This window comes from Prionailurus viverrinus, chromosome A1 (genome assembly GCF_022837055.1).
Source record: "Prionailurus viverrinus isolate Anna chromosome A1, UM_Priviv_1.0, whole genome shotgun sequence".
NCBI lineage: Eukaryota > Metazoa > Chordata > Mammalia > Carnivora > Felidae > Prionailurus > Prionailurus viverrinus.
Window position 1 is genome coordinate 52,160,452 of NC_062561.1, and position 19,921 is coordinate 52,180,372.

The following is a 19,921-nucleotide window of genomic DNA, read 5'->3' on the forward strand; positions in this document are numbered from 1 at the left end:
CTGCGATTTTGTATTGTTTTTCCACAATCCTTAGTTTGGATGCAGGGCTGTTAAGAAACGCAGCAGTTCCTTTAAGTTTGTGTCCTGTAAGCCAAGAACAGGTTTCCTTAAATATTGCTTGATCAACATTTTCCATATTAAATGGGTTGAAAATGAACCTTAGGAAAAAATATGGGACTGTGTATAGGTAACAGTAACATTCCCCACAGTTTTTAAGCTTGAGCTTTTTTGGACTATTACAAAACACTTAAATCCTTGTGCAGAAATAGGAAACAGAAAGCATTTCTAATGTAGAAATTCAAAACAGGTTTTCATTATTACACAGGTATATTGGCTTTAATCAAGCTGATTCCTAGGTCTTAAATGAAGGTATCAGTAGGACTCTAATTCACAAATTGCCTGTTTTTAAGTATTTTCACCTTCGATATGTGGAAGTCATTTAAGTTATCCTTATGAAAAGTTGCTTTGTCTTTTCATTTTTTTTTTAACCTCTCCCCTTTCTCCTTCTGACAAATAAGCACCTGCTTCCGGATAGCTAACTGCTGCTGTTTATTTTCTGCTTCTGTGACAGCTAGCCGATGGCGGAGTCTCTTCTCTTCAAATGTCTCCCTGGCTTTTCCTTATAGTCCTGTTGCAAGACTCAGCCCTTATAGCAATGGCATTAATACTCCCAGCTTCTCTAAAACCTCAAATAAAGCAATACTAACACCTGAAAGAACAGGTAATATTTCAACTTCTTGACCAGCTGCTTGCTTTATCATTCAGTCACCAAAAACAGCTCACCTGTCCTCTCTTACTGAAAAGTTGAGGGTGATCTTGTGACACAGATTGTGTGCTGCACACTTATTTTGGGCACCGAGAAGGCTAGCCTTCCTTTGTGCTTGAGCACCATTGGTGTGCTCCCAAGTGTGTGCAACAGGCAGTTTTCCTGGTTAGCAAAACTATACGTATATGGCTAGATTTCCAAATGCCTAGTGTGCCTTTAAAATTAAATGTCGAACACAACTCAAGTGTTTTTATTATGACTCAGGAATGTAAACCTTGTATGTCTTAATTTTTAAAATTTTATTTTTTCTGGTAGCTTTTTATTAAGCCAGGGCTCCACAGGAAAAAAAAATACCCACAGTAGCTTCTTATGAAATTCTCGCCATTTCCTTATTTGTCTCAGCATTGGTGTGATTCCATTCCTACAGTTTTTCTCCCTTTGGGGCCTTTCTTCCTTTGTTCTTTTACCCAAGCCATTGCTTTTTTTACTTTTGTGGGTGACTTCCCATCTCCGGGGAGTACTGTACCCTCTGTCATTGAGATTTTATATATGCTTCTGTGTATATATGTGAGCCTTTTACATGTGATGTTCTTATTCATTCATAGCTCTATTTGTACCTGTTTGAAAAACGGACCAGATTATAGTTTAATCTTATAATTTATAATCCGTTACTACTAGAGAGAAGCATATGTGATTATTAATCAAAAGTGAACATGGAACTAAGTATTCTTCTATAATGTCTTCAGATATATACTTACCTAATGGGATGCAGATTTCAGCACTAGTGATATGTATACATTTTGATGTGGTAAAACCATAATTCAATCTGCCCTCTTAACAGTTTTTTTGGTGTATAGTGCAGAGTGATATTTTTTAATTATGAAAATTGAACCTGAAAAAATATATGTGAATCATGAACGTGTGAAGGACGTGCATATTGTCTCACCGTTGAATGGTTACGTGTTGGTCACCCTTCAGTGGCATTATGAAAATAGGAAGAAAATTGCTGACTTGATACATGAATTGCAAAGCATTATGTAAATATCAGTTCTTCAGACCAAATGATAAACCTGTTTCCTTTGTTTTTCAGGTTACACTTCCAGGGGCTCCCCTCTCAGTCCCCAGTCCTCTATAGACAGTGAGCTGAGTACTTCAGAATTGGAAGATGATTCTATCTCCATGGGATATAAGTTACAGGATCTCACTGATGTCCAGATCATGGCTCGTCTCCAAGAAGAAAGTATGTTCTCTTTAAAGTAGGAAACTTCTTAAATTAGAGTCTTCTACTTGAAATGTGAGGGGATAGGGAGGCTTAGGCATTTCTCCCAAGGTAATGGGTAAGCATTAGATTCTTTTTCTCATGCCTACCCTACCGTGTAGATGGGCCAGTTAATGCCCCTCAGGCTTTCATGGGCATCATAAGTTGTTAGGACATACTCTGGTCAAAAATACATGAATATAAAGACATCACTGGTACAGTTACTATGGAAACCGTTTGTCGGCTTCTTAAAAAACAAACAAACATGCAATTCCCATAGACCCCAGCAAGTTGCAGTCTTGGGCACCTGTCCTAGAACAGTGGAAATTTTTGTTCACATAAAAACTTATACATGAATGTTTGTAGCAGCTTTATTTGTAACAGCCCCAAACTGGAATGAACTCAGATGTCCTTCAAGAGGTGAATGGTTAATCAGGCTTCAGTGCTCCCATACCAGGGAGTACTACTCAGCAGTAAGAAGGAGTGGACTGTTGATGCAGGCAGCATCTTGGATGAATCTCCCAGGAATTCTGCTGAGTGAAAAAAGATCTCAAGAGATTTCATTCTGTGTAATTCCATTTATATAACATTTTGGAGTGAGAAAATTTTACAATTGATGAGGGTTAGAGACAGGGTGTGGGATCTCAGGAAGGAGGGGGACGTGGTTATAAAAGGGCAGCACAAGGGATTTTCGTGTTTTGTGGATTTTTGGAACTGTTTAGTATTTTGACACTGGTGGTGAATATTTGATCATACAGGTGATAACATTGTACGGAACTTAATACTTCCATATATATGAGTAAAACTGAAAATATCTAAACAAGTTGGGTTTGTATCACAATATCCTGGTTGTTATATTGTTTTATAATTTTGCAAAATGCTACCATTGGGGGACACTGGGCAAAGTGCACAAGGGATCTCTCGGTGTTCTTTCTTAGAACTGCGTGTGAGTCTATAGTTATCTTAATATAAACTCAAAATCCATCGACAAGCTTCTCAGGATAAATATAAACATAGAAGAGATCATTAGCGGTGGGACAATGTATCAGTGGCTCTGCAGGAAAGTTAACAAATTGAGGAGTGAACTACCGCAAGGTATTAAAGGCACAATAAGATGTAGATCACAGAACTGGGCTAGGCTTGGTTTGGAGTTTTATCTTTTCAGGTCAACATAAGTAGAAACAGCCAAGTATCATTTCATTCAAGCACAACAACTTCCTGTTTTCAAAATTAGTCAAGGCTACTATGAGAAACATGGTAATGCTTATGGAGAGTTTGATAAGATCCATTCAGAGGGAGAAAGTGATTGTTTTATGTTGTTATTTAGGAATAGTAAAATAACAGTAACGCTTTCTGAAAATATGTGACTAGACAATTAATGTGAGTTTCAGAAGTTAGTCAGGGAGAGACTACTTTAAAAAAATTGTGGTATTGACCGTGAGATGAAAGGAATAACTAGAAACTTCCAGTTTGACTATTTTTAGTTGGTTTTCATTTAGGATAACCCAAAACTATTGAAGAGTTGAAGTGTCTGTGTGCTTTGAAAAAGATAATATTAGTAACAAATAGAACAGAGAGGTGACCTCGTTAGACAATATTTGTACCCCAGGTTTTGAACTTTGCTTTGACTTTAAAAGCTGGGGTGGGGAGCAGGAGGAATACCCCCTGGACAGAGATTGGATTATTTGAATTGTCTAACTTATAACATACTGTTTGTAATGATGATGAATAGCTTTTCCTGAGTATCTCTCCAGGTTTCTTAAGGGATCATTTGGGGAAATTGACAGACACTGATTGATGAACTGTAGCAGTGTATTTCTTCTTCACTGGAATTGGGGCAATTTTTTTGCACAACAGGATAGTCTAATCTTAGACATCTGTTTGGTAGGTAAATGTATCTGTTTTCTTGGGACGTAACAAACTATGAACAAGATAGTGGCCTTCATTTGAATTATTTGACAGAAATTTTCTTCTGATGCTTAACTGCAACTTAATTTTTGCTGGATTGAGATGTCTCATGAGGTGATACTATTTCTTGTTCTGTCATAGGTCTCAGGCAAGATTATGCGTCCACTTCAGCATCTGTGTCCAGACATAGTTCCAGCGTGTCACTGAATTCAGGAAAAAAAGGGACATGTAGTGATCAAGAATATGATCGATTCAGTCTGGAGGACGAGGAAGAATTTGACCATTTGCCACCACCTCAGCCTCGTCTTCCAAGGTGTTCGCCTTTCCAAAGAGGAATTCCCCATTCACAGACTTTCTCCAGCATTCGGGATTGTAGGAGGAGCCCCAGTTCCCAGTATTTTCCTTCAAATAATTACCAGCAACAACAGTATTATTCACCTCAAGCCCAAACTCCAGATCAGCAACCAAATAGGACCAATGGAGGTAGGTTATATGTGTCCTTTGGTATTTAGTGTGCTTTGATCTTTCATATAGGGCCAAGAAATGGTTTTAATGTCAGTATAAATAATTGCTAAATGTTTCCCAGATTTTTTTTTTTAATTTTTTTTTTTCAACGTTTATTTATTTTTGGGACAGAGAGAGACAGAGCATGAACGGGGGAGGGGCAGAGAGAGAGGGAGACACAGAATCAGAAACAGACTCCAGGCTCTGAGCCATCAGCCCAGAGCCTGACGCGGGGCTCGAACTCACGGACCGCAAGATCGTGACCAGGCTGAAGTCAGACGCTTAACCGACTGCGCCACCCAGGCGCCCCAGTGTTTCCCAGATTTATTAAGTATATCTTCAAGAACTTACCAGTATGGTCTGAGTTGAAATCTAAAATTGACCAGTTTCTGATCACGTGTCCCAGACTGACAGACTTACAGCTTCAAGAAAACCACCACGATGTGGCCAGCACAGGATGAGTCATGCATATGGGGCATCTTTATGTGGTTGCTAGTTCAGAGGCAGGACGGGCAGGTGGTGCTGGCTGAGTTCACAGTGGAGCTCCGTGGAGCCCATCGCACTGAGCGGTGTCTCCTTTCCTCTCCTGCCACCTCAGTCCCGCACTGCCTGCTCCTGTCATGCGGTAATGGATGGGAAGCATGGATGGTGATGCTTGTGCACATCCCGATTTAGGACAAGTTTGGATGTGTCTTTCCCTCTGACATCTAGAAGTAAGATCTGTGTACCAGGAGGGATACGGAGGCTGATACTTGGCGTAGTAACAGGAAGTTGATCTGCCCCAGTGTGACTGTCAACGTGGTGGGTCAGAGTATGTGTCATTCTCTTGTGTGTTTTTTCCTTTCTCCATATTCACTGTTAGTCTTACTTCCCCAATCCAGGAGGTACGGTCCTTGACCTCCAACAGACTAGGGAGAACAATCATGTAATATTCTAAGCCTGCTATGATTTTGTACCAATGACCGGTCAGATTTCACATGCAAATCCTGTATAATATGGAGAAATAAACCGTATTTATAATTACAGCTCTTAATTATTACATAGCACCATTTCTCAAAGCTGGGCCCAGGAGTGGTGAAGCAGCCTATTTAAAAGGACTGCAGGGCCAAATACAAATTGTATTCATGATCACCTGTTACCATGTTTTTTGTTTTTACCTTCTCTTCTTCTGTACTTGTATCATTCGTGCTAATTGAGAGATCCTTTGAAACTATTGAACATTTCAGTCATAATTTCTCTTCTAGTATTTCTAGATATCAAATTTAAAAGGAAAAAAAGTGGCAGCTAAGGCATGTTGTAGTAACTAATTTATTAATGCTCATAATGCCAGAAAAGCGGTGTATTCCATGTGCGTCTTGAAAGTCTGCCTCGCTTTGAAATCGAGGAAAAGGACGCCTCGAGTTGTTGCTCTGATGGTTGTCAGGTGTCTTAAAACATCGTATCCTAGTTGCCCAGCAGACGCTGGCTCCGCTGCTTGCTCCGTGTTGCCAGCGGATTGTTGTCTTCCCTTAGAAGAGGGGTTTCACCTTACACCGAGCACCGCGATGAAAAGGATCAGTTTCCCTGGACCTGCGCTGTGATGACTCCCATAAGGAAAGCAGAGGCACCCCACAGCTTAGCGTCCAACAGTGGCAGTTTCATTTTTCCTAAAAGGCTTGGGCTCCATGCGCAAAGGAAAATCGAATACGACCACGGTTTTCTGGACTGGACTTGTGGCCGATTAACTTGGGGGTTGAGAGTGCAGGCTCTGGAGTCCAGTCTTGTCCCACCACTTCCGTCTTTCACAGGTCCCTCGGGTCTCCATACACGTTGCTTTCTTTGGCTATAAAATGTGGACAAATAATACCTCTTTCTCGGAAAACTTAGGTGTAATTTCACATCAAATCATCTGGTACACACTCTTCCAACCTAAGGAACAAATGAAATAATGACCCTTGCACTGCCTGGATGAAAAGTGCTGGGAAAGTAAATAATGACTGACTGTCTCCCCTCCCACCCTCATTTTAAAAAAATGTGACTCAGATAACTGACCCTTCATTTGTTACCATGGAATATCAGTTGAACAAAATTGTGAAATAAGAGTGGCAGCTTTGAAACTAGGCCATCATATTTTTTCTAAATTCCTAAAATAATATGGATAGGAGAGAATAAATTAGCGATCCATTTAAAATGACTAAAGGGGCACCTGGGTGGCTAAGCCGGTTAAGTGTCCAACTCTTGGCTTCGGCTCAGGTCATGACCTCTTGGCTCGGTGCTTTCAAGCCCCGCATCTGGCTCTGTGTTGGCAGCGAGGGGCAGCTTGGGATTCTCTCTCCCTCCCTCCCTGCCTCTCTCTCTGCTCCTCCCCCACTCATGCTATCTCTGTCTCTCTCAAATCAACTTTAAAAACTAAATAAAAATGACTAACAAGAAGTCACCAGTGCATATTTATGTTTATTGCTTTCGTAGCTCCAGCACTGCCTAGGTTCAGAAAAGAGGGCTCTTAAAATTTATGGGATCAGGGTGCCTGGGTGGCTCAGTCGGTTGAGCGTCATGAGACTTTGGCTGAGGTCATGATCTTGCAGTTGTGAGTTCAAGCCCTGCATCAGGCTGTGTGCTGACAGCTCAGAGCCTGGAGCCTACTTCAGATTTTGTGTCTCCCTCTCTCTCTGCCCCTCCCTCGCTCATGCTCTGTCCTTCTCTCTCTCAAGAATAAATAAAACATTAAAAAAAATTTAAAAAACAGTTATGGGACTATTTATAGGGGTTATAAAATTAAAAGCATATTTGGAATAGTTTTCCAGATGTGAACAATGACTAACTCTTGTAGGATCCTTTTAGGGTATGGCAGGGGTTGTCTGTGGCATGAGGTTAGCACTGTTAGCCCCGGGCCCTCCCTTGTACCCTGTACTGATTGGAAGGCTAGATCTGATTGGTGGGTAACCACATGTCCCCTTTATTTCTGAATACTCTTGAGTCTTTGTTTCCTAGAGTGGTAACTCTTGCTGCTGCTTGAGAAATAATAACATGAGAAGACTCCCTTGAATTCTTTCCTCTGTCTGTTCCTCCAGCTTTCCCTGCTGCACCTCAGTCCTTGAGTGCAAATTGCTGATTTCTTGTGAAGATAGAAATAGAATGTTATTTTTGATTCCTTGAACACTAAAGCATATATGGTCATTAATGTGATCCACATTGTTTGACAGGAAGAGTGTACCTCATTTCCAGATGGTCCCTGACATCGCTTGTAGATGGGAGCTTCACCCAGAGGAGAAGTGTTCTAGATATTGACACTCGGAAGCGTTTACTTTTAAGAGCGTATTTCAGATTTAAAGCTTTGTGAGACTGACTTGCTGCTTACAGGAATAAAGATTGGTTTCTAAAAACAGAGACATCTAGATTAATAGAGATTAGAAACACGACAACCACATCTAATGTGTGAACCTTGACTGATCGTGGTTTAGGGGGAAATGCTTATGAAGGACATTCTTGATGGGAAAATTTTGTATGTGAATTATTAAAACCTATTGTTAATTTGTTTACATGGAATGAAAGTATTGTGATTGTACAGAATTTTCTTATTCTTTGGCCCTACCTAAGATTTCAAAGTGCCCGGGTACCTTTAGGTTTAAAATTTAAAAGAAATTGTGGCAGTGGGAAGGTCATAGTGACTAATTTATTATTGAAGCTCAAAATACCAGGAAGAAAATGTATTCCATGTGCTTAATGGAAGTCATGACATCATATTAAAACTGAGGGAGAAGGCATTAGTGTTCACATGTCCAGAGGTCTGCAGCTTTTATGTGGCTTCACAGCAAACAATTATGTATATATGTGGAGATGAATTAATTATGGCAAAATGAAAACAACTAGCATATCTAGGTGGAAAACATGCAGATACGACACTGCTTTTCAACACTTCTGTATATATGAAAACTTTTTCAGCTTTTTAAGATTTATTTTTGAGAGACACAGAGCAAGTGAGTTGGAGAGGGGCAGAACGAGAGAGATAGAATCCCAAGCAGACTCCGCACTGTCAGCGCGGAGCCCAATGCGGGGCTCCAACTCATGAACCGTGAGATCATGACCTGAGCGGAAACCAAGAGTCGGACGCTTAATCAACTGAGCCACCCAGATGCCGCATGAACACTTTTATAGTAAATAGTTTGGAAACTTAGAAATGTAGAAACTCAATTCATATTCTAAATGGTAGCATATAATTCTTTCCTTGTGTCTCCCTGCAGCTTAAATATATATAGTCAAAGTAATTTAGTCTTGCATTAATAGAAGCTCGGTTTTCATCCAGTTAGTGTGATGTTCCAAAGATCTGGATGTAGACTCTAAGACCAGTCCCTTCTCCCTTATTTCTCCTACCACACACCGTCTGCCAACATACACATAAATAACGTGTGCTGAATGTATTAAATGCCTGCTGCCTGGGGTTAGGAACTTTCACAAGAATTTAGGAATATGAAACCTATGGTTGTGCCAAATAGGCCTCAAGGAGATATTGAGGAAAATGGTCAAGAAAACTAACAGTCAGTGGCAGTATTTGAGCATTATTAACTCTAGAAATACGTACCGGGAATAAGGATGTGTTGTGGGAGTGGAAATACCTCCGCTAGGAGATATACAGAAAGAGCGAGGCCGACATAATCTTCTTTTTGGTCTCCTCATAGCGCTCTTTATGCTTTATTTTACTTTCTTATGCTTATTATGTAAGTATACTTATTATACTTGTTTACTTTTCTGTCTTTTCCCTAGACTCCGGCAAAGAGGCAAAAATTGCTGGGCAGGGCTCCAGTGACTGGGTAGAAGTCATGTGAAACAAGCAGTGCAAAGAAGGGGGGAGAAGATGAGTTTGGTTTTGTCCTTGGACACATTTTGGATTAGTGTTCAAGTATATCATTTGTTTTCCAGTTTAGCTTGAAAGAAAGTGACCACAAACTTGAGTGCCCTGGTATGTGTCTGTTGGTGTTTTAGGGCATATACCAATAAAAATAAAAATATCTTGGAGAGTAGGGGGTGCATGAACAGCATGAGATAGTACCGTGGTTTGTAGTCCCGCAGAGTTCCAAATGTTGTTTTTCTATATAAGATTTAACGTTAAATTTTAGATTTTCTCTTTAGGATGGATAATGGAAACAAGATTGAGAAGACCTGGTTTAGACTATAAACTCAGAGTCAGGGACTGGACCTGTGGTACAGTGTGGTCCCCCCGGCATCTTCTGGGGTGCCTGGCATTTAGTATATACGTGGTAAATTCCTGTGCCCTTTTTCATTCGGTCACTCCACAAAGTGGGGAAGGGTGGCCCAGTAGAGGGACAGTCCAGTCTGTGACTGGAGTACGTCACAGATGCATGAGTGTGGAGCACTGGGCAACTTCCTTCATCCACTGCATGGGAGACTAGGCAGAGGGGTGGGAGTAGCAGGAGGTAAGGCTGGAGAAGGATGCAGGGCCAAAACCTTGGAGGGTCTCATGCAGGCCATGCCCAGTGCTTGGGCTTTCGGATGAAGGTGGCAGCGTGATTGGAAGGCTTTAAGAGGGTGACTGGGTATGTGCTTGCGCTCTTGGGAGACTAGAGCAGGCTGTGTGGGAGAGGAGGCCGAGGAACCGGGTAGGGGGCGTGGAGACCAATTAAGAGGATTTTGTCAAAATGTGAGTGATGAATAATGAGGTCTGAACCAGATGTAGTGGATGATACATTAACTATTAGGCAGAACTGACAGGACGCGGGGGCCGGGGGTATAGAAGGGAGGTGCGTCTGAGGAGATGGCCCCAATTTCGGATTAGAGGACTTGCTGGGCAGGGAGGGTGCAGCCAGCGGGTCTGAGTAAGTGTGGAAGGCGCCGTGTGTGAAGGGGAGGAAGAAGTGAATCCGGTTTTGTACTTGAATGGTTTTGGCTTAGCATTCAAATATATCTTTTGTTTTCTGAGTTTGAGCGACCTGTTCGGGGAACTTCAGTTTAGGGACGGTGTGTCTTGCAGGGTTGTGGTCCTGTGCTGAATTCACAGCTCAGCAGCACGGGGAATCTGTGGGCGACTCTCTGCTGCCCTCTTGTGGCAGCATGTGTGCTCAGCCAGGACAATGAAATGGAAGCGTTCTCTTTTCAGGTCTCAAGAGGTTTAGTGGCTTACTCATAGTTAAAACTTTCCAGAAGTTAATGTAGTCATTTTGGTGTGATGAGTGGGTATCTCAGAACATGTCAGGTTAGGATTTTAATAATTTTTTTCCCATTTTTCTATGCTAGCAAGAGATACAGTAGGTGTTAGTTTGGTTCTTTTTTTTAATTACTATGCAGTAATCTCTAGTGTCTTTTAAAACTAAGTGGCTGTTAAGATTATTCTCTAACCTCACTTTGATACAAATTTATCCATTTGTATACAAATAGCTAATTGATTAGCTAATTCCTACTTATTTTTATAGAACACATTTTTTTTAATTTTTTTAATTTTTTTTAATGTTTATTTATTTTTGAGACAGAGACAGAGCATGAACGGGGAGGGTCAGAGAGAGGGAGACACAGAATCCGAAACAGGCTCCAGGCTCTGAGCCATCAGCCCAGAGCCCAACGCGGGGCTCGAACTCACGGACTGCGAGATCATGACCTGAGCCAGAGTCAGACGCCTAACTGATGGAGCCACCCAGGCACCCCAGAACACATTTTTTTAAACAGTTGCTTGGTAGAGCCTTTCTTGGAGCAACTGAGTGTGCTTTCTATACAGAAGGTTAATTCTATGGTAGCTTGTTATAGTTCATAACACACATAATTTTTATGTTATTGAGTATAATATTTATATTTATTTTTGAAAGCTCCTATTTTAACTGACATAAACTTATGATTTTTGACTGAAATTCTTTTCTAGACAAGCTCCGAAGAAGTATGCCTAATCTAGCTCGGATGCCAAGTACAACTGCTGTTAGTAGCAATGCGAGTTCTCCAGTCGCTGTGAGAAACAGTCAGAGTTTTGACTCAAGTTTGCATGGAGCTGGGAACGGGCTTTCAAGAATACAGTCTTGCAGTAAGTGTGACAATTTGTAATTCATTAGTAATTTTTAGTTGTAATACAGTTAGAAAACTATCTTACTATTTCATTTTTTTTTTCTTTTGTGAACATGGCAGGAAACTTTTCTCCTTGTGACTTTTTTTTTTAACTTCACCATTACAATTGAGTGGTATTTTCATCAGTGCATATGTTATCAATTAATAATTAGTAAATTATGTTTAATCCTCTAAACCCAAGGATAGCAGTAGAGGCATACACGATGATTAATTTGTTTGCTTGTCGTATGAACAAAAATAACCTCTTTCCTTGCAGATCTGCTGCTTTCTAGCTATCTCTGCTTGATCCCTTTTCTCTGAAGAAAGCATATTTGTTCAGTCTTGCTCGTACCTTTGTGCTGTTTTTCACCTTAGTGTTAGCTTTGTTTCTCTCAAAATGAAGTTATATTTTAGCGTGCAAAGTAGTACTTACCTGCTCCCTTTCAGCTTACCCCACAGTCTGTCATTCATTCTCTGGATGTTTTACCCAGCAGTGAGCCATGCAATGAGTGTGAAATCTTGTGTTCATACGTTTTTATTTTGTGTGGGGATGTGGTGGTTCCAGGGCCCCCCTCCCATTCCCGCTCATGCTGTTTACGTGAGTAGTTGGGGTTAAGTCCGACACTGATCCCTGGGAGGCAGACTCACGGTCACAGTCCCAGTGTTGGTACCGAAACGTAGGAGGCCTGACGCATGTTCAGAGTGTGCTGGCCAAGTCATCAACCAGGGTGGTCTGAAGCCCTTCTACCTCAGATCCATTTTGGGGGTTCACGTGGCATTTGCCCCACATGAGACGGTTTTTCATTTCTTATTGTCTTAGTTGCTAAAGACAAATTGACAACATTTACCGTGCACAAGGAACTGTGCTAACCGGTTTACAGCTATTGTCTTACTTGGTTCTGCTAACAACCCTATGAGGTCGTTTCTGTCCTCGTTCCCATTTTGCATTTTGAGAAAACAGATAAAGGAACAGTTTGCACAAGGCCATGCAGGTGAAGGAATAGAGGCAGAAGCTTGTTCTGATCACCCCAGAGTTTACACTGATCTTTCCCTTCTTTATGCAGCTTGTTGCTGTTTACCTTTGTCCTACAGCCCAGACACATAACCTTTGAAAAGGCTCTGTTGATGACTCTAACAGACTTCCCCATAAACCCCCAAAACATATCTAGAATGGATTAGATTTTTGGTGCTTACCTTTTTCAGTGTGTCATATTTTATGGTCTTTATCTTCCATACTAGATTATCAGCTTAGCTGATTTTCTGTGCCTAGCACCTGGCATGCTGCCTGGTATATAATGAGTTCACAGTAAACGTTTGAATGAATGAGTAGACGAATGCCATAGGGCTGTATCAGATTAGGGCTTAATCTGTTAATATTGGAATTAATGGTTTGTGTAAAGACTCGGAAGACGACCTGTGAAATTTGTTAATGGTGGGAAACAGAGCTACTAATTTCATGTCAGGCAGCTGGGACAATAGGCCAGATGAGATCATGATGAAATTTAACTGAGATTAGTACACAGTTCTATACTTGAGTACAAGAGTTGATCGTATTAGTGTAGACTAGGAAAATACAGGGTTGTTGTTTTTTTTAATGTTTATTTTTGAGAGAGTGCGTAAGTGGGGCAGGGGCAGGGGCAGAGAAAGCGGGGACAGAGGATCTGTCCTGATGGTAGGGCTCAAACTCCTGAACCATGAGATCATGGCCTGAGGTGAAGTTGATGCTCAACTGACTAAGCCACTCAGTCACTATGTTATAGTTTTTATAGTAGCAAATGTAGTAATGATTAGGAATTTTTGTTAACTCTGACTCTGTGTGGCTTAATAGTGTGATTCAAGTGCCGGAAGAACATATGTAGCCCAAAATGGAATGCACACAACAAAGAATGGCCAGTTATGGTCGAAGTGCTCAAAAAATTATGGGAATATAGAACATAAAAAACAACTTGAAGAAGTTCCCAGCGACCAAGTCAGTGACAGTTGAAGCCACAGAAAAAAATAATTGTGAAGGATTATAACCCAACAGAATAACCACAGGTCCATATGTAATGGACTAAATACATAAATTGAGAAGGGAAAATTCTTTACAGGAGAATTCCAATTCATCAATGTAAAAAAATAAGGTAGAAAAATCGGTGTTTGAAAGTCAAACATAATGAGAGAAGAAAAATCCTTTAGAGCACTGATGTGCAATATGTCGGTCATATGCTTCTTTCAAATCTTAGGATTCTGTTCTCATTTACTTTTTTTTTTTTTAATTTTTTTTTTAACGTTTATTTACTTTTGAGACAGAGACAGAGCATGAACAGGGGAGGGTCAGAGAGAGAGAGGGAGACACAGAATCTGAAACAGGCTCCAGGCTCTGAGCAGTCAGCACAGAGCCCAACGCGGGGCTCGAACTCACGGACCGCGAGATCGTGACCTGAGCCGAAGTCGGACGCTTAACCGACTGAGCCACCCAGGCGCCCCATCATTTACTTTCATTTGTAAGCATTCTAAGTGATTATTCTTTATACGTTCTAAGTTTATACCCTGACGATTCCTAGTTCTGGACCATTTTACTTTGGAAAACACAGAGGTAAGATAATGTTGGAAAGGCAGCATGATACAGAAGGAAGAACACAGGATTTGCAGTAAAACAATCTGAGTTTGGGTCTTAATCATATGCTCTTGGATAAGTCCATTCTGATTCTTATTTGTAAAATTAGGATTATGTCTGTTTAACTCTCATCATTTTTTCTTCTTTTAAAATACTCAAGGGGTTGTCTGTTTTGTTTGTGTATTAGGAGAGTTCATAGGATGATTTTCCTGAGTAACTTGTGTAATTTCATTTCAAATGATATTGATTGGGATGTCATTGAGTCTGTAGATAAATTTTAGGAGAATTGGTATCTTCATAATATTCTTCTGTTTCATTAGTATGGAACATCTCTTCATTTAGATCTTCCTCACGTCTCTCAGGCTAAGTGTTCATGGCTTTCTGAAAGGAAGTTTTAATGCATCATAGTGAAATTTATTAAGTGTTTTTTCAAACTTTAGTTTCTACTTTGCTGGTGTTTAGAAATAGTTGATTTTTGCATTTGATGTTGTATTCAGTGACTTTGTTTAACTTCATTTATCGTGATGATGGTAGAATTCAGAATATATCTTATATAATGAGCACATATGAACACTGACACACATATTCTAGAAGGTTCACAAATCCCAAACTGGAATAACCCAGCCTTTCGTCACTAGGCAGACAGATTGTGACATTCATACAATTGAGTACTGCATAGCGGTGCAAACATGGCTGAATGTCAAAAACATGATGTTGAGTGAAAGAAGCCAGAGGACATACTGTATAATTCCATTTATTTGAAGTTCAGGGTAGGAATAACCCATCTGTGGTGATAAAGTGAGAATAACTGTTACTGTTGTGGGAAGAGGCATGTGAGCCTTCTGGGGTGCAGATCACTTCCATGGCCTGGAGTGACTGGTGGTGACACAAGTGTGTTCACTTTGAAAATTGAGTACTAGACTTAAGATTTGTGCACTTTATGTATGTTTTTCAAAAGAAATTGAGGCAAATTGACATACTGAATTTTTAAATTTAGGCTTTTTTTTTCCGAGCTGTTTTAGGCTTACACCGAAATTAGAAGTACAGAGCTCCCATACATCCCTGCACATCCCCTCCTTTCCTGGTTTTCTGCTAACATCTCGCATTAGTATGGTACATTCATTATACCTGATGAGCCAATATATTGACATATTCATTGTCAAAAGCTTACCTAACTAAGGAATGGTAGAATTGGTGGGAAAGGAACTTAGAGATTGTCAACCAACAGAAATTTTACTGTGTCACAAAAACTTGGTTGGATCAAAACTATAGCAGAATCTTGCATAGAACCTTTTTTTTTTTTTAATTTGAGTTTATTGAGAGAGAGAGAGAAAGCGCACACGAGAACAGGCAGAGCGAGAATCCTAAGCAGGCTTTGCACCATCAGTGCAAAGCCTGATGTGGGGCTCAAACTCACAAACTTGATCTTGAGATCATGACTTGATCTGAAATTGAGTTGGACACTTAATTGACTGAGCCATGCAGGTACTTTGAATTGAGCCTGATGAATATGTGTCATCAGCATTCCTATGTATAGATTTCACCTCGGATGCACTTAACATGAAACTGATTTTTTAAGGAAATCATTCAATAGGCATTAAATAAAACCATGGATTTTTTTTTCTCCCTTTCTGTTTTTATTTCGAAAAGATACTGTATATTTTATGGTTAAGTTCAAAATCAGTTAAACTGTTTTAGAAAATGGTGCATCCATGTTTAACTGAATTGCAAATCTTAGGCAGCAAAGGCTAGAATAGTTTGTAAAAACAGGCAGAGTTGTATGTGTAAGTTTTCATTAAATCTGTGATTCAGTTTTTTCCCCTTGGAGAAAAGGACTCTACAGTTTAAACTTTCTGCCAAACAGTTCACTGTTTCACGTGAAATGGTACGCACCGTTGGGCGTGTAAGTATATTGATGAAATTTTTAAGAGTTCTTACCCAGAGAGTTCCCTTCATTTTACAGATTTTGCTGTTATCAAGATAATATCACTTGGTGAGTGGTTACTGAGTGTCGGGTGCCATTGTAAGGCTGTATGTGGATTAACTCATTTACTCTTCCCGCCAACTTTAGGAGATAAGATAGGTAAATGTCATTATGATATTATTCAATCTGTAATAAGCTGTTTGGACCTACTGAGGCCAATAGGTACACCTGTCTTTATGTCACAGCTATTAATTGTCCCCTTGTTTTGTTTTCGTGAAACCATCCCCAGAGCACCCATCAAGAAAATCCTCATATCTTCCAAGCAAAGAAACTGTCCCTGAGAACTCAGGGATGATTCCATTTGTTAAAGGAAAGGAAGTCGGTGTTAGATCTGGCTTTTGAATATAGTTAGGTGCCCAGAAACGTTGCTGATTGACAGGATAGGAGACTGTTGTCAAGAGCGAGAATTTTCTAGTGCTAAATGTGGTCTGGAACCCGTATTTCATTTATTTCTCTCTTTATATTCCCTTTCCGACCCTATTTGTTGTGGATGTAAGGCGCATTTCCTCAGTTGGACAGCAGTACAGGTTTTCCCTCACATCTCTGTCGTCTCCTCTTCTAGTTCCATCCCCGGGACAGCTTCAGCACAGAATCCACAGCGTGGGCCATTTCCCAGTGTCCGTCCGACAGCCTCTGAAAGCCACAGCCTACGTGAGCCCCACCGTTCAAGGCAGCAGCAGCATGCCTGTATCCAACGGCCTGCAGTTATATTCCAGCACGGGGATCCCCGCGCCAAACAAAGCTGCGGCTTCTGGGATAATGGGCCGCAGTGCTCTTCCGAGACCTTCGCTGGCAATAAATGGGAGTAACCTGCCTCGAAGCAAAATTGCACAGCCTGTTAGAAGGTAGGAACCTTTGTTCATTTGTCTCCATCACCTCTTTCGCAGTTTGAAATTGGAGACTGCTGGGGAACCGTCCTCACTCTTCCTGTCTCTGACGTGCTGCCCTTTGTGGCCTGATGTGTGGCCTCCTTCCTCTGGAAAGTGATGGGGTTGGGAGGGGTGGTCCCTTGTGTGGTCAGGTCTTCCCTTCCTCCCTCATCACTTCACTCCTGACGCATTATTGGCTTTTGTTTTAATTTACCAGGTAAGCTCCATCTCCAGAGCTTTTGTGTATTTTCCTTTCTTCAGCTTATTTGTACAGCCTGTCCCCACACCCACCCGACCACAGGACTTCACCCACATGAACGCTGTCCACAAGTTCAACTCCACTGACCGTTGTAACTCCTCTTTCTTACCCTCCTTCTCCATTTTCCCCCCAGAGCCTGTATCCGCAGCTGAGGGACTGTAGATTCTACCTCTTCATTAGTTTGTGGTCTGTCCCCTCTAGAACATAAATTGCGTGGGGTGGGGGGGAGAGGAGTGTTCACTACTCTAAATCCCCAATGCCAAGAACTATGTCTAGCACAGGATAGAACTGCAAATACTTCTGAAGCAATAATTTATCAAAATAAGCAAATCTCAGGCACATGCACACCCTTGCCCACACTCATGCTTTCAAAAGCACCTCAGTGATACTAAGCCGGGGTTAGCTTATGTTGGTAAGTGTAGTATGGTCCAGGTAGGATTTTTTTATTCTTTAAAATTCCAGATTAGTTGCAAGGCACATATTAGACAAGCTCATGGTCAGGATGTACCCCTTCTTGAACTGGAGATCTTGGAGTCATCAGCAGGATTCCATGGGTCAACAGGATTCCACGGAGGTGGGTTGAGGATAATTTGGAAGATGAGACTATGGAGGCAGTAACCACAGACAGCTTCCCCAAGAAGTTAGGCTGTTGAGGAGAGGGCCGGACCTTAGTGACAGGATGAAAAGGGATGCGCCAGTAAGCAGTTTTTCCTTCTTTGTTGTCAGGACGTGTAAACAGTCTTTATTTTTCAATTAGAAGTGTTAGTTTCTGACTTTTTGATCTGAGCCCCTATCAAAAAAACACGTGAAAGTAAACAAAAGTGAATGCCAGAATCCTGCTACCCAGCTAGGAAGCGTTTCGTTGCAAACTTCATAAATTCTGGCTTATTCTGCCCCGGTAAGTGCAGATCTGTGTTTACCGTCACATTTGATGTATACAGGCTATTGTGCCACCTCCAAACTAAGCCTCTGTGAAGGTTGTCACTGCCAGACTATAGGAGAGGTTTCCCCAGAGTTAGGCAGAAACTGGGTAGGATTCATTTTAGATTCTTTGCCAGTGTGATAGGCAGATCTTGATCTGGAAGGTGGAAAATTTCTTCTTGGTAATTTGCTATCTGCATTCAAGGAAGCAACTTTATTTTTAGACAAAGTTTATCTTTTTCTCTCTGATTTTAAGCTATTCTTTATCGTCAGTGGACATTGGTCGTTTTTCACTTCTGTTGCAACTCCTGCACCCACAGCACACATGGCAGTGTGCCGCGAACGGGGTTTCCAGCCGGGGAGCACGGTGCAAAGGTCGGGTGCGTGAAACCCAGGGCGCGCTTGGGAAGGTGCTAGTGAGTTGTCCCTGGTGGGGTGGAGAACGGATGAGAGCGAGCGCTGGGACTCCTGGCAGCATTAACGGTCTGTTTCCTTGTCTCGTCCCTTCAGTTTCCTTCAGCCTCCAAAGCCTCTGTCTTCACTCAGCACGCTGAGGGATGGAAACTGGAGAGACGGTTGCTACTGACGCTGTCTCGCGTACCCTTGAAGAATGGGAAAGACGTGGAAATGAGGGTTGAGTTACCTAGCTGGCTAGGTAACCGTGAACGTCGGGATATTCTTTCCCTTTTGCATTTTAACATATTTACTGCATTGTTTTCCAATGGACCAAGCACCAGAGACTAATTATTGCACTTAATATTTGCCTGAGATAATACTGCAACGTTCTCAAATCCACGGTTGCAGTATTGTGACACTTAGATCTAGGAAGTTTTTGTAGAACTGCTATGTACCTGAATACTTTTTGAGAGAATTGAGATGTATCAATAATGCTTTCTTTGCCATGAGTTTTTTAAAGTAACTTGTTCTATTTACTTACGTGTTCTAAACATCTTCCCGTTACATGTTCTGTATTTTAATACATTGCATATTTACAACTAGGTTCTATAATTTATGCTTTGAAATTTACTTTTTTATAGTTTACAGGAATTTTATTTTTTGTGCCTATTTCTTTTTACACCTATGTGAACCACTATGGAACAACTTAAATTTTGTGCCATAAAAATATTTTTGTGGTAAGGTACTATTTTTTTAGCTCTAGGGATATATCAGCAAAAATCCACCATACAATTTGAAAGACCTAATTTTATGTTGAATGAGCACAACATAAGCTGAAGCATTGCAAGGAGATAGCCAGACAGCAGTTAGATGGTCTTGTCTTTTTCATTGTTAATTTATTGTCCTATGTGGGTTTCAGATTTATAAAGGCATCACAGGCTCATTGCACTTAATACCTGCAATGTTTGCTACTGTACCACAATTGATTTTCAATACTTTATTACAGAGGATGAGAAACTGTAATGTTTTATTAACAATGCTTCTGGAAATGGATGCATTTTAAAGCAAATAAATCTTTTTGATAGACCTTTTACAAAACCCATTTGCACTAATGAATGCTTTCTTATGGTATATGACTTAATATTTGTTACTGTGTACATTGCTCTTTTGGAATGTTCCGAAATAAAGACTATTTCAGCAATACCAGGTCACGCATGAATGTGCAGCATAAGCAGTATAAATACCATTTCTGTGTTTCACGATAATTGTGAAAGCAGTCATTGTCGCTGTGTATCTCGCACACAGCATTTAGATCTGAAGCAGGTAGGCAGAATACTTACACTTGTGAGAATTATTCCTCTAGAATGCTCCTGATAAGAAATGGGAGGTTTGGGGTCTCAGGCCATCAAAATTCAAGTAGCCTCTTGCCCAGAAATA

At 40.9% G+C, this 19,921-nt stretch overlaps 1 protein-coding gene across 3 annotated transcripts in view; it reads left to right on the forward strand.

Moving 5' to 3' along the window:
• The window catches only part of SLAIN1 (SLAIN motif family member 1), a 62,505-nt gene extending 42,853 nt beyond the window's left edge, over nucleotides 1-19,652 (forward strand). For 2 of the 3 annotated variants that reach the window (XM_047875383.1, XM_047875393.1), the window contains 5 exons: nucleotides 1,857-2,006; nucleotides 4,074-4,415; nucleotides 11,281-11,436; nucleotides 16,602-16,884; nucleotides 18,599-19,652. In XM_047875383.1, coding sequence (XP_047731339.1) covers nucleotides 1,857-2,006; nucleotides 4,074-4,415; nucleotides 11,281-11,436; nucleotides 16,602-16,884; nucleotides 18,599-18,674 — 1,007 coding nt within the window. In that variant the 3' untranslated portion in view covers nucleotides 18,675-19,652. Of the gene's footprint in view, nucleotides 1-571; nucleotides 722-1,856; nucleotides 2,007-4,073; nucleotides 4,416-11,280; nucleotides 11,437-16,601; nucleotides 16,885-18,598 lie in introns of all 3 variants that reach the window. The other variant, XM_047875375.1, reaches the window with a different exon arrangement.
• The last annotated feature ends 269 nt before the right edge of the window (nucleotides 19,653-19,921 follow it).